Source organism: Lygodium microphyllum, chromosome 21 (assembly GCF_053477565.2).
Source record: "Lygodium microphyllum isolate KBCC chromosome 21, Lygodium_microphyllum_v1.1.10, whole genome shotgun sequence".
NCBI lineage: Eukaryota > Viridiplantae > Streptophyta > Polypodiopsida > Schizaeales > Lygodiaceae > Lygodium > Lygodium microphyllum.
Genome location: NC_141155.1, coordinates 94803564 through 94823867, shown reverse-complemented (window position 1 = coordinate 94823867; position 20304 = coordinate 94803564). Strand labels below are relative to the sequence as shown.

The window sequence follows — 20304 nt, the reverse complement described above, 5'->3', positions numbered from 1 at the left end:
TCCAAGACAATGTTGAAAACTGTAATTACAACAATGTTGAAATAAAGAAAATAGTGTATGTCAATCCAAATGGTGGCAAATAGCCAAGAGAGAAAGCTCCCACTACCAAGGATTTCCAAGTAGCAATTGAATACAAAGAATGCAACTAGCAATAACTAAGCATAGACCACCGGTATGAAAGATTGTCTAGTGTCACAAACTCAAAGTGTCAGCTAAGCATATATCTCATAAGTATATACATCATTGACAAACTTTTGATAGAGGTAAGTGTCAATGTCCAAAGCATATGGAATCAAATTAGCTCACAAGTGGGAGTAACTGCATCCAATAGTATATATGAGAGCATATACATGAACCAAGAGTTCCACTATCTCAAAGAACCAAGCTCTACGAAGTAAATACAAGTGTCTCCCATTAGAAGTGAATTTAGAATGCAAAGTGAGAAAGCAAAGCTCAAGTCATATATATCAAAGCACCGGGAAGTCTAAGCACGTCACAAATATATTTGGGAGCATAAGTGTCCAATAAAGCTTTAATACCCCTAAGTGAGTAAGCATAAAAGCTTAAAGCAATTGACCAAAGCCCAAGTACATCAATTGTAGAACATATCCAAGAAATACCATGTAGGCACAATAGGCATTCAAATTATAAAGCTTGTTGTTGTATGCTTGCTATCCAAACTATTATTACATCAATAAATACTTCAATGATTGAGTTAATCAAGCTTTAATTATCCAAAAGCCTTTCCAAAAGCATCAATGCATCATCCAGGCATTGTAAACATTCCCCACAAGCATCAATAGAACATAAACCAATCAAATTCTTGTTGTTCAAACCAAAACTGTTCTATTCTGTGTAAAATAGAGAATTGAAAATTACACAAAATCAACTCTGTGCTCAAATTTGTAGCTTTTGTTATGCTCATCATGTCTAGCTCTTGAACACCTAAATCCATTATCATATACAAAAGTTATGGCAAAAATATAAAAGTGTTGTCAAGCCACCATAGCTATCCATGACTTGTGCAACATGCTTTGTGGCCACTTAAAAAGGATAGAATGGTTGCTTCTCAACCCAATAATTACTCAATAAGGCTCAATTATATCCTAGGAAGTTTCTTAACAAGCTAAGACAAGACGAGAGATGAAAGAACTCAATGCATACCTTAGGAGAAAGAAATAATGATTGCCATGAAACCTTGAGCTATGGATTGAAGCAAAGAATGAAAAAGCTACTTGAATGCTTGCTATGGTATCCCAAGTGGAAGCACACAAGTGAAAGCAAGAACAAAGCAAGAGCCATGGAGGATGGAGCAAGAGAGAGACACACCGTATGTGGGAACTCTAATATTCATGATGTGTGACTAGCCTTCCCTTATTCAATAGTCATTGAAAGAATAAAGTGACAATCATGGGCATCCACCACCTACAATGTACAAGTGTGTAGTCATGGTATATGTAGTAAATATATAGTGGTATAGACATAGGTGCCTTTATCCCCAATACTCATTGTGCTTATCATTGAATAGTTTATGGCATTGTGGCCTAATGTGACCCTATTACCTAGAATAATGATATGTCAAAGAGGACCTGTAACTGCAAAACTTGCTACGAGGTTGTCTAGAGATTGAGACTTGCCCCTATTGGGATGTGAGTCTCTACCACAATTATTATTACTGTTTTCATGATTTCTATCTCTAATAGTAAGTGCATGAGAAGTGTGAGCTATATCAATATTCTTCCTGCTTACTTCGTTCGTGAGTAAAACACTCTCTACATTACTATATTTAAAACCACCCTCAAGGGGATTAGCACTCATAGCAGCACAAAATGTATCCCACGACTCTTGTAGTGTGACAAGCAAGAAAAAGACTTTATGTCATCCAGAACTTGATGTCGTGCGAGACAAGCTGGTTGAAAATAGAGTGGAACTCATTCACATGAGTAGACATAGGGGTGATCTCGTTCACGTGAAGGTCCACAAGCTTCTTCAACCAATACAATTGAGAAGTAAGACTCTACTTGTCATAAAGACTAAGGATTTTCTTTCGTTAATCATATGCACCACCCTCAATAGAAATAACAATGAAATATTTGCTTAGACAAAGATAATATGATAGTGAACTTACATAACTCATCAAGCCCATCCTAATCATCTCTATCCTAACCTTTTGGCTTTATACCCTTGACCTAACGTGCTTCTTCTGCACCAAGTCCTGCCATATTTGTATCTTTTAGTATTGGAAGCTATTACCATCAAGCTTTTCAATGTTGAAAATAGAACTATCAAGTTGATGCATGAGAAGCACTTGCTATAATGACTATAAATGACTACAAAATATAAGAGTATAGACTACTAAATTACAAAAAAATAGCCCTAGAACTAAGCCAAAAGAGTAGGCAAGAGGCCAAAAAGAACTCTAGTACAAAGAAATAGAAGAACCCTATATATGGGTCTCAAACCAAACTCAACTAACTAAGGTGGCATACTAATTGAGCCATGAACTAGAGTAGATAAGGATAGCTGTCATCTAGCTATTATTCATGGGCGGTGTACCAACCGCATCTGCATCTAACAAGTCAGTGACATAAATGCACAACAGTCACCCTGGCATATCATGAGTGGAGCTCGATATCTCAACACTTCCCCTCGAGCTCAATCCCAATTCCTGCACACCAAGAAGGTCTCTGAACTTGCGCAGCTTCTCTGTGCCCAATGCCTTCGTAAATATGTTAGCTACCTGATCCTCTGTGCTGACATAAACTAGATCAATAAGACCTAGTAAAACCATGTCCCGCACATAGTGATAATGCACCTCAATGTGCTTTGTTCTAGCATGATAGATCGGGTTATTTGCCAAGTGTATACTACTCATGTTGTCACAATAAATGACAACTGGCCCATCTGTAGGCTGATGCATATCATAAAGTAGCTTATGCAACCAAGCTACCTCACATGCAGCCATTGCTGCGACCCTGTACTCAGCCTCTATGCTCGACAAGACAACTGTAGGCTGTTTCTTGGTGCTCCAAGTGACTGCATCACTCCCAAAAGAGAACACATATCCACTGGTAGATCGTCTATCAGAAATACTACCAGCCAAATCAACGTCAGTGTATCCATGCAACTGTATCTGAACCTCAGTCTCATAAAGTAGTCCATACTGCAATGTGGACTTCACATACCTGAGTATGCGTCTAGCCACATCCAAATGCGTCTTCCTTGGAGTCTGCATAAACTGACTTACCAATCCAACAACATAGCTCAAATCTGGCCTGGTAATAGTCATATAAATCAAACTTCCTACTATGCGTCTGTACATAGTAGGGTCTTCCAAAAGCTCACCTGCATCTGCGCTCAGCTTCACATTCTGCTCCAAAGGAACTAAAATAGGCTTACAGTCTGTCATCCCATATTTTGACAACATGTCCAATCCATACTGCCTCTGCAAGAGCCGTATCCCACTTGGTGATCTAATCACCTCAATGCCCAAGAAATAACGCAGCTCTCCCAAATCCTTCATCTCAAACTTTTGCTTCAATAGCATTTTCACATGAAGGATATCTTCATCATTGTCACCTGTCATAATCAAATCATCAACATAAATGACAAGTAGCATAATACCTTTCTCTGTTTTTCTCACATAAAGTGAGAAATCTGCCTTGAAAATCTGAAAGCCAATAGTGACAAGATACTGTCCTATCTTGTCAGACCATGCTCTAGGTGCTTGCTTCAAGCCATATAAGGCTTTCTTCAACCTGCAAACAAACTCAGGATGAACATCATGTACATAACCTGGTGGTTGCTCCATATAGACCTCTTCTTGTAAATCACCATGCAAGAAGGCATTCTTTACATCCATCTGATGTAAAGACCATCCCTTTGATGCAGCCATAGCAATGACTGCTCTTACGGTTGCCATCCTTGCAACCGGACTGAATGTTTCTTCGTAATCAATGCCATATGTTTGTGCATACCCCTTGACTACTAATTTTGCCTTGTATCTATTCACAGAACTATCTGCATTGTGTTTCACCTTATAAACCCACTTACAACCAATTGCATTCTTATCTTTAGGCAAAGGTACCAATTTCCATGTAGCATTTGCTTCCAAGGCATCCATTTCTTCATCCATGGCTTTCTCCCATTTTTCTTTTCCCATGGCTTGCTCAAAAGAAGTGGGTTCTGGTTCCTATATCACTTTGACCATATATGCATAGTGAATGGTTGTAAATCCATCATATTTCAGCCTATCCACAGGATACCTAGCTCTGGTAGACCTGCGCAAAGTAGGTTCACTCCCATATGCTCTCAAAACATCCCTGGTCTTCCTTACTCCAGGTGTAACAATAGAAGGAATACCCAACTCATCATCAATGCTCTGTTTTGAGCCACTGGATTCACCATCCACATAAGAGTGACCTGCATTCACATCAAACATGAGCTGATCTACCTTCTCTTTTCCTTTTCGTGATACCTGCATACCACTATTTGCATTGTTTTGAGAAGATTCTCCTGATCTCAATCTGCTTGTCCGTGGCGAAGAATGTGAACCACTGCTAGAGGATGCTCTAGGTCCACTAATATCTTGTGATGCTGCTGTGAATTTTGTGCAGCATTACCATTTTGTGCATCTACATTATCAATCACATTTACTGGTTTATACCAGCTACTCATCTCATCAAAAACAACATCTCTGCTCATTGTAAACTTACGAGTAGAAGGGTTATAGCATCTATACCCTTTTTGCTACAGAGAGGAACCAATAAAGATGCACTTCTCAGCTTTTGGATCCAACTTGGATCTTAACTCATCTGGCACATGAACATAGGCAATGCAACCAAAAATTTTCAAATGAGAAATATCTGGTTTCCTACTAGTATACCTCTCCTCTGGAGTCATGCCATGTATTGCTGCATTGGGAGTCCTGTTCATTATGTAGACTGCTGTAGCAACTGCCTCAGCCTAGTAAAAATCTGGGAGGTCTTTTTCATTGAGCATGGCACGAGATACCTCTCCAATATGCCTGTTTTTTCTTTCTGCAATTCCATTTTGTTGTGGGGTATGACTACATGAATATTGTTGCTTTATGCCATGCTCCTGAAAGAACCTTGCAAACTCATTTGAGAGGTACTCTCCCCCTTCATTTGACCTTAGGCATTTTATTTGTAGGCCTGTTTCTTTTTCAACCATAGCTTTAAGAGTTTTGAAATGCCCAAAAACTTCACTTTTCTTTTTCATAAAATACACCCAAACTTTTCTGCTATAGTCATCAATAAAAGTGACAAAATAATGACAACGTCCAATAGATGCAACTTTAGTAGTCCACATATCAGAGTGGATTAATTCCAATGGCTTCTTACTCTCTTGAACATGTCTAGGAAATGGTTTCATTGCCTATTTTCCAAATTGACAGGCTTCACATACCTTATGCATTTCTGCAACCTTGAATTTAGGCAATTCTACAACAATATTTTGGGCTTGCATTGATTTAAGTCGCTGTACATTAACATGACCAATGCGTTTATGCCAAATATCAATATCTGCAACTACATCGGTCCCATGTGCAAACATTGCTGCACTCAATTCAGGCATGTCTGCATCCAACGTAAACATTCTGCCCTTCTTCTTTCCTTTTGCTATCAAGCGACCTTTATTTTTCATATCCTCAACAAAGCATCCATGAGAATTAAATTTGACTTGCAAGCCCTGCTTAACCATTTGACCAACAGAAACTAGGTTCTTGGTGATATTCGGGACATGAAATACATCCGACAGGTATTTCTTTTTCCCATCCTGCATAGACAAATGAATTTTTCCAATCTGCATAATAGGATGTGTAATATCATCACTAGTCTCCACAAATCCTGGTTTTTCCGTTTTCCTTGCATCCTGCATCCATTCTGCATGACCTGTCATGTGGTTTGATGCACCTGAGTCAACATACCACACATCGTTGCTTTCTTCTACACTTGTCACAGAATTGGTCATGTGCTGTATCATAAACAAATGCTCATTTTTGTCATCACCCTATCTACTAGAAGATGTATAATTCCCTTGTTGCAATTTTTCATTCATGATGTCATTCTGCTTTTTATAGCAGTCTTTAGCCATATGACCCATTTTACCACAGTAGTAGCATTCAACATTGCTGTTTGCATTTTGGCCTCTTTGCCATCCACCACGATCTCTTTGGCTCCCCCTGCCTCTAGAGTTACCATGTCCTCCTCCATAGGACTGGTTTTCTTGAGCTTGCTGCATATTCTGATTTCTACCACGGCCTCCAGATCGGCCTCCTCTACCTCTGCCTCTACCTCTTCCAGCATTTGAGTAGAAGACAGCTTCTTTTGAAGTTCCTCCTGAAGAAGATGCACCACCATTTCTCTGCTCCTCAAAAATTAGAAGAGCAATCAACTCCTCAAAATCAGGAAATCTTTCACGGACGGAAATGGATGTTCGGAATTGTGCATAATCCTTTCCTAGACCATTCAAGGTCACAGAGACTAAATCATCATCTTCCACTGGTGACCCAATGGAAGCAAGTGCATCTGCAATCTTCTTCACCTTCATGTGGTAGTCATTGATGCTCATACTTTCTCTTTGCATATTGTGCAACTCTTGCTTGAGCTGCATTTTCCTAGCTTGCGTATTTGTGCTATACATTTTTAAAAAGTATCCCATGCCTCATTTGACGTACTTACATCCTGAATATGCACAATCATAGAGTCTGAAATGCTGATAGACAGCCAATACATAACTTTTCTGGCTCTCTCATGCCATCCTTTAAATGCATGCATTTGCTGTTGATTGGGAACATTAGAAAGAACTGGTTCTTCTTCATTTCCTGCAACGAATTCCCAATATCATTTTCCCATAAGGAAATTCGTCATTCTAAACTTCCATGCTTGGAAGTTGTTCTTGTCAAGCTTTTCAGTGACAATCTGTGAAAGAGAATCAGACGCCATTACAGAACACTGCAAAAAATTCTATCACTGCAAAAAGCACAGCTTCAGCCTCACAAGGGCAAATCTGCAAAACTGACGAAAGTGGTATTTGACCACACAGTCACTTCCTAGTGACGATTTTGCATCAACAGGCAACAATGATGATTCTGTAACTCCCAATGTCTCTACGCACAAGCATACGATGCAATTTCTACGGTAACTTTTCACCGACCTGTAGAACAGTGGTCGCACAGCAAAAAACAGGGCCTTTTCCTGAGTGCGTGCGGAAAACTTCCGCCTCCAAAACAGGCCCCGAAATGGCCTCGAATAAAAAAAACAAGGAAACTAAGGGCTAAAGCCCCCTCACGTAGCATATACTGCCCTCTTGCTACACCGCGAAGGGCGTCTCAATCTGAGACAATGCACTCTTGCACTTTCTGGCTGTGCTACTGCAGAGACTTGCTCCCAAACTCGAAAAATGAAAGCAATACTGGTCCTCTTACCAGAACGCCGCGAACTTGGTTTGCTTTCTTGAGCTCCTTACCACGAACTAGGCTCTGATACCATGTCACGATTGTGGGAGAGAAGGAAGGAGTCTCACTTGTAGCTTTCTTGCTTGCACAATGGGGGAATACACACACAGGTGGAGGTTGAAAATAGTTTTTCTCTTCTTAGTTGTGTAAGCCAAAAAGATCTCTAGTACAAAGAAATAGAAGAACCCTATATATGGGTCTCAAACCAAACTCAACTAACTAAGGTGGCATACTAATTGAGCCACGAACTAGAGTAGATAAGGATAGCTGTCATCTAGCTATTATTCATGGGCGGTGTACTAACCGCATCTACAGCTAACAAGTCGGTGACATAAATGCACAACGGTCACCCTAGTATATCACGAGTGGAGCTCGATATCTCAACAATAGAGTGCTCAAACAATGCAATCATTTTCTTTGAAGACTGTACACACTACAATTACATTCGATACCTTAGGTCAATGTTATTGTGATAGGCCACTCTTCTTCATTATTGGATGGGATGAGTACTGTATTCAGTGAATAATTTTGACGCTCGAGAAGAAGTCGATGAATATTTTCTAGTAGCTTTTGAAATGTGAGTGGTGGAGGAACTATGAGTGGTGCTACTGCTGTCCAGAGGCCTAAAGTTGTTGGCTATCGTGCCTTGTTTTTGGCTATTTTGCCCATCAAATTAAGTATACAAATTTGGCATATGGGACATGTCTTATTAACGATGTTGCCTGTCACTTTTTTAAGCGATATTACGTGTAACCTCTCTACATTTCTAGACAATTTGAAGCTCAAGTTGATTGAACGAAAGGCATTTTAGAAACTCAGCTCTGTCACATGAAATACAGGGCATCCTATCAAAATTTGGCCACGGCCCGTGGGCCGTCGAATGTTTGAGCTTAAATTGAGTAGGAATTTCATTTCATTTCATGGCATCTCATTTCAGTCCAAAAAAGAGAGGACGACTTACAAGAGCAGGAGTTTGGGTTCGATTGGGCAAGAGTTTTGTTTCATTTCATTTCATCGAATCTCGTTTCATTCGGAATATGGCTCCGTGCGTACAACAGACGAAGGCTCTTCTGCGGCCCCAGGGTATTTCGAGCACTGCCCCCTACAACCACAACAACCACTGCCACAGCAAGAACAGGAAATTAGCTCCCGCCACCCGTGGCCATGGCTGGGAGTCGCAGCAGGTCCAGGCGCTCCTTTCTCGCCAGGAACCGACGCACCTCGGCTCTCTCGTCCATGGCCGCGGCGAAGGCCGCGGCGCTCTTTCGAATCCACCCTCTCCCAGAGTCGAATCTCGACCTTCGGGCGTTTGTGGCAGCCAGGCGTGCCTTCTCAAAAGCCAAGCAGCCGCCGATGCTCCTCGTGGTGGTGAGCAGAGCTTGCTGTCTTCGCCGATCGCAAATGGCCTGCCTCGGCCCATGTCAGAAACGGGCAAAATGCTAGCTGCTGGCCATGGCACGGCCGAGACGACGCAGGTGTCAGGTAGTATTTGCGGCAGCTCACGGCCTGTGGAGGATGAGGCTGTGGCGCCGCTGCCCGGGCATGCACGCGGGAAGGAGTTGCATCCTTCTTCTGCATCTGCATCTGCATCACACGCGCAGATCAGCAAGGTTGAGGAGCTGGACATGCTCGCATCGAAGAAGGACCTAGAGACCATGCTTGCCCCTGCAGCCTGTTCGCACACACTCATGCCCGACAGCACACCCCCTTTCCTCACCAAAACCTATAACATGGTTGATGACCCCAGCACAGACCCCATTGTCTCTTGGAGTGAAGGCAACAACAGTTTTGTTGTTTGGGATCCGCACGGGTTTGCTCGCAACCTCCTCCCCCGATGCTTTAAGCACAGCAACTTCTCAAGTTTTGTGCGCCAGCTCAACACATATGTAAGGCCTTCCTACTGTCACTTCCAGCATTTTTCTTAAACAGGAAAAGCTTATAAAAGCGTTGCATCTGATTGCCATCAGAATTTCTCAATAGAAAATTTCTTGGTGTCAGGGTTTGAATCTCTCCTGTTTTTGCTTTTGTTCACCTCTATCCCCATCCAATTCCATGTTGGTGCAGGAATTTGTAGGTTAGACCCATGTAATGGATCACTGTGGGATGTGGTTACATGCTTGCATAACGCAGTTCATTCGTTCTTTCAAGCAAGCAACCCGATGGGGGATGTAGTAAATGATATCTCGGACATGTCAATCCTAGATCAGCCAATGCATTCCTGGCTTGTCTTCTCGCCACATTTTAACCAGTTGGTCATCGGAGTCTCTTAGCATTGCCTGGTAGGGCATATGCGATTGCAATGGTAGGGTGACAAAGGTGATTCTCCTTTGAAAACTTACCGCTAGTTAACCTGAGTTAAGTGGCCTACTGTTAGGAAATGAATGCCAATAATGAAATGGCAATGCTCCTGCACATGCTCATGTGCCCAGGCACTATCCAGTGCATTTAGCAGATATTGCCATGTTTCTTTACAGGGTTTTAGAAAGGTAGATCGTGATCGCTGGGAGTTTGCCAATGAATGGTTCTTGAGGGGGCACAAGCACCTGCTTCAGCTTATTCATAGGCGGAAAAGTTCCTCTCAAATCCCACAGCAGCAGCATCTGGTTCAGAACTTGCCTGGGAGAGAACTGTGTGTTGAGACAGGAAAATATGGATGTAATGCAGCAGAAGATGAGATCAAAAGGCCTATGAGAGACAAGAAATTACTGGTGCATGAGCTGATCCGACTCAGACAACAGCAACAATCAACTCAGCAGGAAATCAAGATACTGGGAGAACGGCTCCGGTTTACTGAACAAAGACAGCAGCGAATGATGGCATTCTTGGGAAAGGCAATACAGAACCCAGCATTCATGGCTCAACGTATGCTTCAAAGTAAGGAGACTAAGCATTTGGAGAAAATGAAGAGGAAGCGCCGACTACCTAGCGCTGGTGATTCTGGATCTCCCAAAGTGACTGTTGGTGGGCTGGCTCTCGAATACAATGCTGAAGCTAAAGATGATGCCCAACGTTTGGGGATTCTCGATCTTGATACAGATGATACAGCTTCAGCTCAGCTGGAAGCCCTCCTGCAAGAGATGGGACTAAGCAACGTTGCTGAGGATGGAATGCTTGAAGCTGTAGCAGAAGATTGCTTATTAGATGCTGAATCAGTTGAAGCAGATTCTGACGGGGAAATGGAGGAAGAACTTCCTGAAGTAACAAGCTTATTGTAAACTCAGAAAATAGAAGTGATGAACCACGAGCAATGGAAATAGGTTTATAGGCATGTGTGTTTTGGTTCAGTTTGGTTCATGCCACACGGTAGCAGACAGACCAGTCACTTTTTAAACGTTGCTGTTGCAGGACTAGCAGGTTCATAAGGAGTCCCTGTGGGTGAAGATGAAGGGAGCTTGGAACGAGTCAGTAAGTCAGACTGTTGTAATGTGGATATATGCAGAAAGTATACTCTACCTTAGCTTTATAGTAGATAGGGGGTTTTTCTGCTGTTCCGAAACTGGATCTGTACTTATTACAAAGGAGGCAGTGGTTTTGACTTGTAACTCAAAAGTAGGCACTAGTTTTGACTTACAATTGTGTAGGGAAGCTAGGGGCTTCTTCTGCTGTTCCAAAACTGGCTCTGTACTTGTTTGAAAGTAGGCAATAGTTCTGACCTATAAATCAAAGATGACTGTAGTTTTGACTTATAATTGTTAGGGGTAGCTAGAGGCTTCTTCTGCTGCTCCAAAACTGACTCTGTACTTATTATGAAGTAGGCAGTATGTTTGACTTATAATTGTTTAGGGTAGCTAGGGGTTTCTTCTGCTGTTCCAAAACTGGCTCTGTACCGACTACTGTAGGCATTAGTTTTGACTTATGATTGTTTAGGATAACTAGGGGCTGTTCGGATGTCTTCATTTTTGCATTTCAGATGCTTTTTTTAAACAGTTCTTTTATTTCGTGTTCGTGGCCTTCTGCTGCTGTTTGAAATAAAGCATTTTTTAAAAGCAGCTTTGTATGTCGTGGAAATATTGCTGACCATCATGGTTGTGCTGTTCATTCAGACATGCATAACATCTTTCATTTGTTGTGTCATCTTTGCAGAGTGGATGTGAAATTGTGTGCACAATGACCATTTGCCTGTCTGAGGACTTTGCCTTTAAGGTGTGTTTGGCTGCTTCTAGTGTGGCTGATTGCATGCGTCTTTTTTCGGATACTTGCAAAGATGCTTGTTTTATTTGGTTCCAGGCTTCCGGTTCGTTGTTTGGAAAAATGCAATGTCTTGTTGCCCTTCTATGAATTGTCTCGTCTGTTAGCAGATATACCAAAGTTTTGATGGAATACTCAAGTGAGTGTTGCCCCAGAATATCAGAGATGATGCAGTCGAGATGTTTGGGATGTTTGATTTTAATCAAAGCTACTAACTAGAACAAGTTTGGGAAGCTATGATCAGTTACGACATGAGGTTTTCCTAAACTAATATACAGGTGTCTAGTAGAAGCAGTTATGAACAAGTTAACTAAGAAATATGTAGAATACTAAATGACAATATTCTACTAGAAGCTTGGCAATAGCACAGCATAAGAACATAGGGGGTCATTTCCCTTTATATTCTAATGTAATATTTCCACGCAATTAAAAGTTGGCCAGTTTAAAAGTTAGTCAATTAATAAGTTAGTAAGAGTACTAAGTAAATACTAAAGTAAAAACTAATTAATATTAACAACTAATAATTATATATATATATATATATATATATCAAGTTGTAATTGGATATTTTTCTCGAATTGATAAAGACCATACTAATGAGAGTCATAAGCCATATTAATCACTAGTGTTAATATGTATAGTATGGATGGTTCAAGAATATTAAATTTTGGGTAAAACTAGCATATTTTAGATATTATCTTTAAAAGACATGGAGATTTTTAAAATTGGATGTCATATTAAAAAAAAAAAAAGTGATGTTTTAGTTATTTTTGGAGATTTTATTTTAAAAAAAAGGGAGTGGCGAAATCGTATGTATCGTGATTATAGTTTATAGGCAATAAATAGCACTTCGAATAGGAATAAAAATGAGTAATATGAAAGATTTTTAATTAAGTGTCTTAAGGTTTTATCTCCTTTTTGGAATCAATGGAACTATCAGATTTATGATTTGAGCATAAGATTATTGGTTTTTTTAAGATTTTATTTTTTTTAGCCACAGTCTCTCTTTTCTAATTCAATATAAATATGAGGCATGGAAAAGCACAAGAAAGCACAAGGAGACCTTGAGAGGTTACGAGAGAGTTACCTTGAGAGGTTACAAGGGAGAGAGTTAGCTCAATTTTCCTTATCGTGGTCTTTGACTAAGCCGTATTTTCTTATGTTTTTTCATCTCAAAATTCATTCCTCCTCATCTCTCGAATCTATTTGCAGACATGGTTCCCAAGTGAAGAATGTTGTATGCGGATGGTAATTTTATAATCAGCAATGAAGCTTCAAGTGAAGGTATCATTGTCAATCCAAATGCGATACCGATTGTAAGTAATGTATTTTTAAATTGATAGATGCTTTGATTCTCGTACGAGATATGTTAGGTCTCATACTATGATGTACGAGTATAGGTCATCGAAAATAATAAATTTTTATCTCATATATTCGAAAGATGAAGCTTGCAAAGTGTATATATTAAGGGGAGTTAATTGCATCTAATTGCATATGACTTATTCGTTGATAGAGCAATTACAAGGAAGAATCGATCAAGGGTTATGAATGGCATAATCATAAAAAAAATGACATTAAAGATTATGTATACAAGTGTTAAGTAAATTTTGCATAGAATCGCTCTTTGATTCCAAGGGGAAGAGCGAAAATGTGATGTAATTATTATTGCGTCTATTTTTGTTTTGTTTGAAAAAAATACAATTGGTTTTTGTTGGTTGATCGAACAACACCCTAAATACTTATACATTTAATTGATTGTTAGATTATGGTTTGGATGGTTATTTCGAGTTCTTGTGATTGATGATACATTTATGGCAAGGATTTGTGATGATAAATTGCCATGGAGAATAAATGAATGTTTTTTTGAAACATGATATTAGATTGATTGCCTTGATTGTGCTTGATTCTTAATTGGCTTAATTAAGTAAGGATATTTTGCGTGGGTGGATCATCTTCAAGGTCACGTCGCGTTTCAACTCGAGAGGGCACTGCTCGATTCACAAGCCGAAGGTCGAGTGGTGAAAAGACCAACTACGAAAGTTGTATCTCACTCTTAGGTCCCTTGGGGTCAGTGGAGCTCTGGATACCCCTTGTCTAGTCCGGAATGGATTTCTAGACTGTTGTGAGCCCAATGTTTAGGGCGTCGAAAGATCTTATTTTAAATAATGGATGGAAATTATGATGCCATGTGATTTGGACCGAGTACTTTTGTTGGACAGAAGGAAATATATAATTTCTCCTGTATGGGTAGGAGATAAAGATCAACTTGAAGACAAGTTAAGAAACTTGTTTGTTAAAAAGTCTGCTTGCTTTGTATTCGTGTCTGTGTCATAAATTACGCGAACCCTTTTTCCTAAAAGGCTTAATTAAGGAAGTTGATTTTAAATATCACGCATAATTATGATAGGGCCTAATTAGATAACTAGTAAACGCATATTGAGAAAAGTAGGTGAACGGAACCCTAATGGGTCTGTCCTACAACAGGGTGGTCCTAGAGAATTGGGAGGCTTGTCACAAGATTTTATCGTCGTTCGATCTTTAGATATTATTAAGTTAGAACCCGATTCATACCGTTTTAGGGAACCATAATGAGAATAAGCCCTACGGGTAGAGAGGTTGAGTGGCGCATTCCTCTCCTTTTCCGTTCTCTTTGAACCAAGTGCAACATGGGTTAGCCTCAGCTTGGGTATCTCTGCGTGAAGTAGGATGTCCAGGACCCGACGCTAGAATGTTGTCAGGAAACCTTGACCATTAGGGACTCAAGTTTTAGGTCGATCCTAATGGGTCGGTCGTGAACGTTCCTTTGCAAGACGGACTTAGAAAACCCTAGGTGGTAAACCTTAGAACATTCCATGGGAGTGTCGGGTGGCGATGCTTAGATTCGTTGCTCGATGGGCCACTAAAACATGCTTGGACAGAGTCGATAGTCGGGTAGTTTACATGTGACACATAGGTGTAATGTTGGTTATATCAGGTTAACTAAGAAATATGTAGAATACAGAATGACAATATTCTACCAAAAGCTTGGTAATAGTTGAATATAAGAACTTAGGGGGTCATTTCCCTTTATATTCTAACACACAAGTGTAATGTTGGTCATATCAGGTTAACTAAGAAATATATAGAATACAAAATCACAATATTCTACCATAAGCTTGGCAATAGCTCAGCATAAGAACAACATAGGGGATCATTGCCCTTTATATGGGGTTAATTTTCATGTTTTACAAAGTGGGACATGCCTTAAAAGTATGCATTTAACACGCCTTGAGATATGAGAATATGCCTTTCCAACAGGTTAACTTAATTGCAGGGGCTTGCCAAGATAACAGTGAAGGCTGGGTTGAAAGGCTTTGTGTAGGCGAAGGAGTTATCTTGGCAAACATAAAAGAAAATTGTCCTAGTGATGCATTAAAGCTCTAAAAGGTTTATGATAAAAGTTATGTTTTGTAGGTATCTATTATTGAATGATAGATAAACACCTTGACCAATTTCAAGGATGAAGGGCACGATAAGCAAACAAATGATACTTAAAATTTGGGAGTCTTCTATCAAATTCACAAAGAGATATCCTAGCTAAGAGTTGATTTTTATTAATACATATACCGGAGGCAGTTTGGAATTCGCTCATTACAAAAAATAGTACCAAGTATTTAGTTTAGCGATGAACTCCACAAGTTATCTAGGTGTCTTCATGTATGCATGGGTGTGATGGATGCGTGGGGTACATATCTATGTGCCAACCAAACATAGGTGTCACATGTAATCCTTAGTACAAACCTCCTTGTGTGATAACTTGCTCCTTGTGGATCCCTTTATACTCACGGGTTGTGTTGTAAGTTCCAAAGTGATAACTCTTTATCTGTTGTGGCTTCTTTTCATGATGTTAGTTAGTAGATCAGCTTTGTATTTGTAGGGCATTGTAATACTAGTCACATGTAACTTAGTACATACCTCCTTGTGTGATAAATTGCTCCTTGTGTATCCCTTTATACTCATGGATTGTGTTGTAAGTTCCAAGTTGATACTCTTCAGCCATTGTGGCTTTTTTTCATCATGTTAGTTAGCGGATCAACTTTGTATTTGTTGCATCCAGACCTTGACTTGCAAGAGAGGTCATTGTAATACTATTAGTTTTTATAGTTTACAATTGAAGATGCTGAGACTTTATGATATGGTATGCTTGACCCTTAGAATTACTTTTTAAAGATAGGCATAAAACTTTAGCTTCTAGTGAGCAATGCATACCACTTATTTATAGTTGCTTGGATGTTTTTTACTTGAATCTTCTTATGTAGGACCGATTTTGGAGTTTTCAACAATTAGATCCTTTGAGTTCAGGTGTGAGATTAGCTACGGCCTAGTGGTGTAGAAGATTGGATCTAGTAGCCACAAATATCTGAGGGACATCCTTGAAATGCGGCCTCCATCACTTCTTCGTAAGCAGTTTAAAAAGTAACCACAAATGTTATGGCTTTATGGACTACCAATAGAAGCTAGAAACTCCAGTCCAAGGTCACACAATTGTGATTTGTTAACACATTTGGATTGTTGAATCAAATGGTTATCTTGTTCACCACCATATAGTAAAAACTCGAAGATTAGTTCATGGCAGTGTTCCATTAAGGATGCATTTGAGCATAAGGACCTTAAACACATTGGTCTACGTTTTCTTATAGTTTGTTGATTGAGAAATCTCAAGTATTATCAACCTGATAATCTCTTTAGAAAGGTCCTCATTGTTGAGCAAGTTCATTGGGGCCTCCTCATCAAAGGATAATACTTTGGGACTCCTAAATGGTGATTAAGAATACTACACTAACCACCATAATATCAAACTTTTGATTAAGAAAAGAGAGACTATCAGATTGCACTTACATAGAATTAGCTGACTAGAGAGGGTACCTTTAATGATGATCTTGATCTTGACCACAAACACAGGCAATGAAGAAGCAAAAATTGAGAAAAAAAAAGAAAGAATAAGGCAAAAAGAATGATGAAGTTGCACTTATAGAGTGGAATGAGAAGAATAAAGGTAATGTGGATGTGAGTGTAAGGTGTATAAGGGCTTGCTCTTTATCTAGACTAGTCAACGAATAAAAGTAATAATTTTTTGTCTAGACTAGTCCACAAAGGTAATGTGGATGCGAGTGTAAGGTGTATAAGGGCTTGCTCTTTATCTAGACTAGTCAACAAATAAAAGCAATAATTTTTTATGTATGGAATGATGATAAACTATAATAATGAGGCTCATGTGGAAGCTTGAGTGATTTTGAAGCATGCGAGAGCTTGCATTTATGGAGTTTCCATACTCATGCACCTTAAATCAATCAAGCATCTAAGCTTTGTCCTTAGGCTAGTCTACAAGAGGGAAAAAGGTAATGGTTGAACCTTCTTGCTTTCTTTTGCCCTCTTGTATGCTCTCTTCCTTCCTTAAGAACAAAAGCGATAGGCTTGTATAAAGCATGGTAGATGGAGGTAAATGAAATTGGCAGTGGCCTTGCACAATTTGGCCATGGAATGAATAAGAGTGAATTTGTGAATGTTTTGATGTCAAGTTGCATTGCTATTAATAGTCATGCAAATGTAAAATGGTAGTGGTGTTTGCATTTGCAAGCTTCTCTTAAGCCAATAATAGGTGCACATATAATGTAGTTACTTGTCCATTATTTAAATCTTCATGCACCCACACAAAAACAAAATGAAGAAAAAAGGGCACAATGTACATCAACCTATTTTCCTTTCTTAATTATCTTACTCTCCTATCTAAATTATGTGGAGGTTTTGGTGAAGTCTACCTTTAGGTAAGCTTCATGTAATTGGTGGTCTTGCACAATTTGGCATTTGAATGAATACCAACGAATTTGTAAATGTTTGATGCTAAGTTGCATTGCTCTTAATAGTCATCCAAATGTTAAATTGTAGTGGTATTTGTACTTACAAGCATCTCTTAAGCACACTAATAGTTGATGGCAATAGATACAATGTAGTTACTTGCTCATTACTTAAATATTCATGTGTCTATACATCAACAAATTGAAGAAAAAAATGCATAATGTACATCAATTTATTTTCCTTTATGATTATCTTATTCCTTTCTGAATTAAGTGGAGGTTTTGTTAAAGCCTACCTTTAGGTTAGCTTCATCTAATTTATTCTTCATTGACTAATGGATAATCCTCAATGGCTCTATGTCCACACTTCCTTTGCCTTGATGATTGAACTAGAATGTAGTTGTGCTCTTGCACTTCATCTAGTGGTGAGTCTTATTATATGCATCACTACAACTAATCTCCAATTATTAGCAATTGGAATGTTCAGAGATTTGCTAATAAATGTGGTTTGGCCTCTTGACATGAGATGGGAAATGATGATATCAAAGCATATATATTGTCACTATGTTGATGTACGATGCATCGTAACCTAAAACAAGTTCATTGTGGGTCTTATTGATAAGCTCCAAGCTTGGACTCCTCTATTGAATCCATTCTTCTACTCCTTACTCCATATATTTATCAAGCTTGAATGGAGCCATGAGAGTGGAGAAGAAAAGTAGGCACCACACTCAAGCTCACACGTGCCCTCTCTCACCCTCACAAAAGCTCAATATGAAAAATAATGTATTGCGAGTATATACTTTCTTTGACCCCATACTTGCAATCTAAGGTGCCTTTAACACATGTTTAGTCTCATATCTAAGTTTAATTGAGGCTTGGGGTGGGGATCACTTAATTCTATATGTCATCTATGTTAGTAAGATACTTATGACTAGGTAGCATATAATTTACATATTCACACACATCTTCTCAACGAACACTATGTTGCCCTAATTGATGTAGTTGGCTTATAATGAGCTCATAGGGTTGGCTTTTGATGAGAAGATATGTGAGTTTTGTCTTCTCCATTGGGCAGTTTGGCACTCCATGATCAAGAATAATCAAATATCATTAGTCCAATATGGATTTATGTTTACTCTAAAGAGCTTTATTTCTTGCTCAATCTAGAATAGTGGGGGTTTTGTAAATCATTCATGATACCTTATGTTAGTTTTCCACTTAGAATTCTTGACATGTGATCTACCGTATACTGATGCCTTCCTTTTCAGACGATCACTAAGAAGTCAAATTCAAGCAATTTGGCAATTATACCTTGTTATATGTTTGATTGTGTAGGATTTGTTAACAAGATAAATCAATGCTTGATGGTCTACAAAGAAAGTGAACAAGGTAACCAAAAGGTAATATTGTAACTTCTTCATGATATATAATATTCTCAATCCTTCCCTTTCTATCATTGAGTCATTAGTTTTCATAATAGTGACTTGCTTGCTTATGAAACTCCATGTTATATTCGCCATGTTAGCATAGGATACTAGTCTTCGATGCATTAATGTTAATATGCAATACCGATGATTAATTGGAGCTCGTAAGGTAGGTGCTATTATTACATTCTTTTTCAAAGTTTCATGTGCATAATAGCATTTCTTAGTCATTCAAAGATTATTTGTATGGTGGTTTGGCGATGATAACATATTCTTAAAAATTTGCATTTAATATCTAGTTTGGTCAATGAAGCACTAAACTCCCTTGACATTTAATATCTAGTATGGTCAATGAAGCACTAAACTCCCTTGACATTTAATATCTAGTATGGTCAATGAAGCACTAAACTCCCTTGACATTTGGTGGTGGTGGTGGAAAGTTGACACTAACCTTCACTTGAAGAAATTTGTTCATTTATATCCTAGAATATTACTATGTTTAACCCAAAACTAGCATCATTAGGAGAGACGATTAGATCTTGTCTCAGTTTGTTGAGTTGCTTACTCTAATTAGAGTTGACATCAGAGAAACTTCCTTAGCATGTTTGTGAATGTTGTACAAATTGTTATTTGGAAGGTTTTTGGGGCATTGGTCAAGTTGAAGAGCATGGAAATGCATGTAGATACCTCCATTTTGTACTAAAGATAGGCTCATGCTTATCATTTGGATGGACTTCACTTAGTTGTACTTGAAAATCCATGAAGAAAATCGTAAACCTCCTTGCCACCCACAAGTTAAAGTATATGTTATGTATGGTAATGAGGAATTATCCCTCTTAGTAGCGATATCGACTTTCTTATGATTAACACACTATGGGATTTTGCCATTATTCTTGGGCACCACAACCATTTGTGATACCCAGTCCGTGCGTTCAATCTACTTATATATGAACCCAGCTTTGAGAAGATTGTGTAGCTGCTCCCTAATTATGTAAATAATGTATGATTCATGGTGTATCACTATAGACATTTTGCTATTGCTTTCTCAGTGAGGTATTTGATAATGAACATAGGTAAGGGTTTTTTAACCTTTCCAATGAGGTTTACTTCTTTCACCTTGGTATGTCCTCTGATTGGCCAACTTGGATCTCCTTCATGCTTAGCCCTTGACATTATGATATCTCAATATCCTTTTTTGAACTTCATGAAACATTTAGGGATATCATGGTGTTTCTTTTGAATTTTTGCATCAAAGTCCTTGATATTCTTCAATTGTTTTTCTGCTTTTGTCATCTTAAGTGACAAGGTCAGTCTCTTTTAGTGAACTTAGCTTAGTAGATTGAAGGGTCTTTAGATAACTATTTTTACTTATGTATGA

General features: G+C 38.9%; 1 protein-coding gene across 5 annotated transcripts; it reads left to right on the top strand.

Annotated features, from left to right (window-relative positions):
* The first annotated feature begins 8450 nt into the window (after nucleotides 1–8450).
* Nucleotides 8451–19033, top strand: LOC148018303 (heat shock factor protein HSF30-like). Of its 5 annotated transcripts, none has more exons than XR_015687623.1 (3): nucleotides 8451–9363; nucleotides 9952–10742; nucleotides 10823–19032. XR_015687623.1 is itself a non-coding variant. In XM_087661185.1 (3 exons), exons 1-2 carry the CDS (start codon nucleotides 8515–8517, stop codon nucleotides 10690–10692), a joined length of 1590 nt encoding a protein of 529 aa, XP_087517311.1. In that variant the 5' UTR covers nucleotides 8451–8514; the 3' UTR covers nucleotides 10693–10734; nucleotides 10823–19033. The 5 variants fall into 5 exon arrangements, 1 of the variants encoding a protein (XP_087517311.1); XM_087661185.1 differs by having other exon boundaries at nucleotides 9952–10734; nucleotides 10823–19033; XR_015687621.1 differs by having other exon boundaries at nucleotides 8452–9363; nucleotides 9952–11620; nucleotides 11776–19029.
* The last annotated feature ends 1271 nt before the right edge of the window (nucleotides 19034–20304 follow it).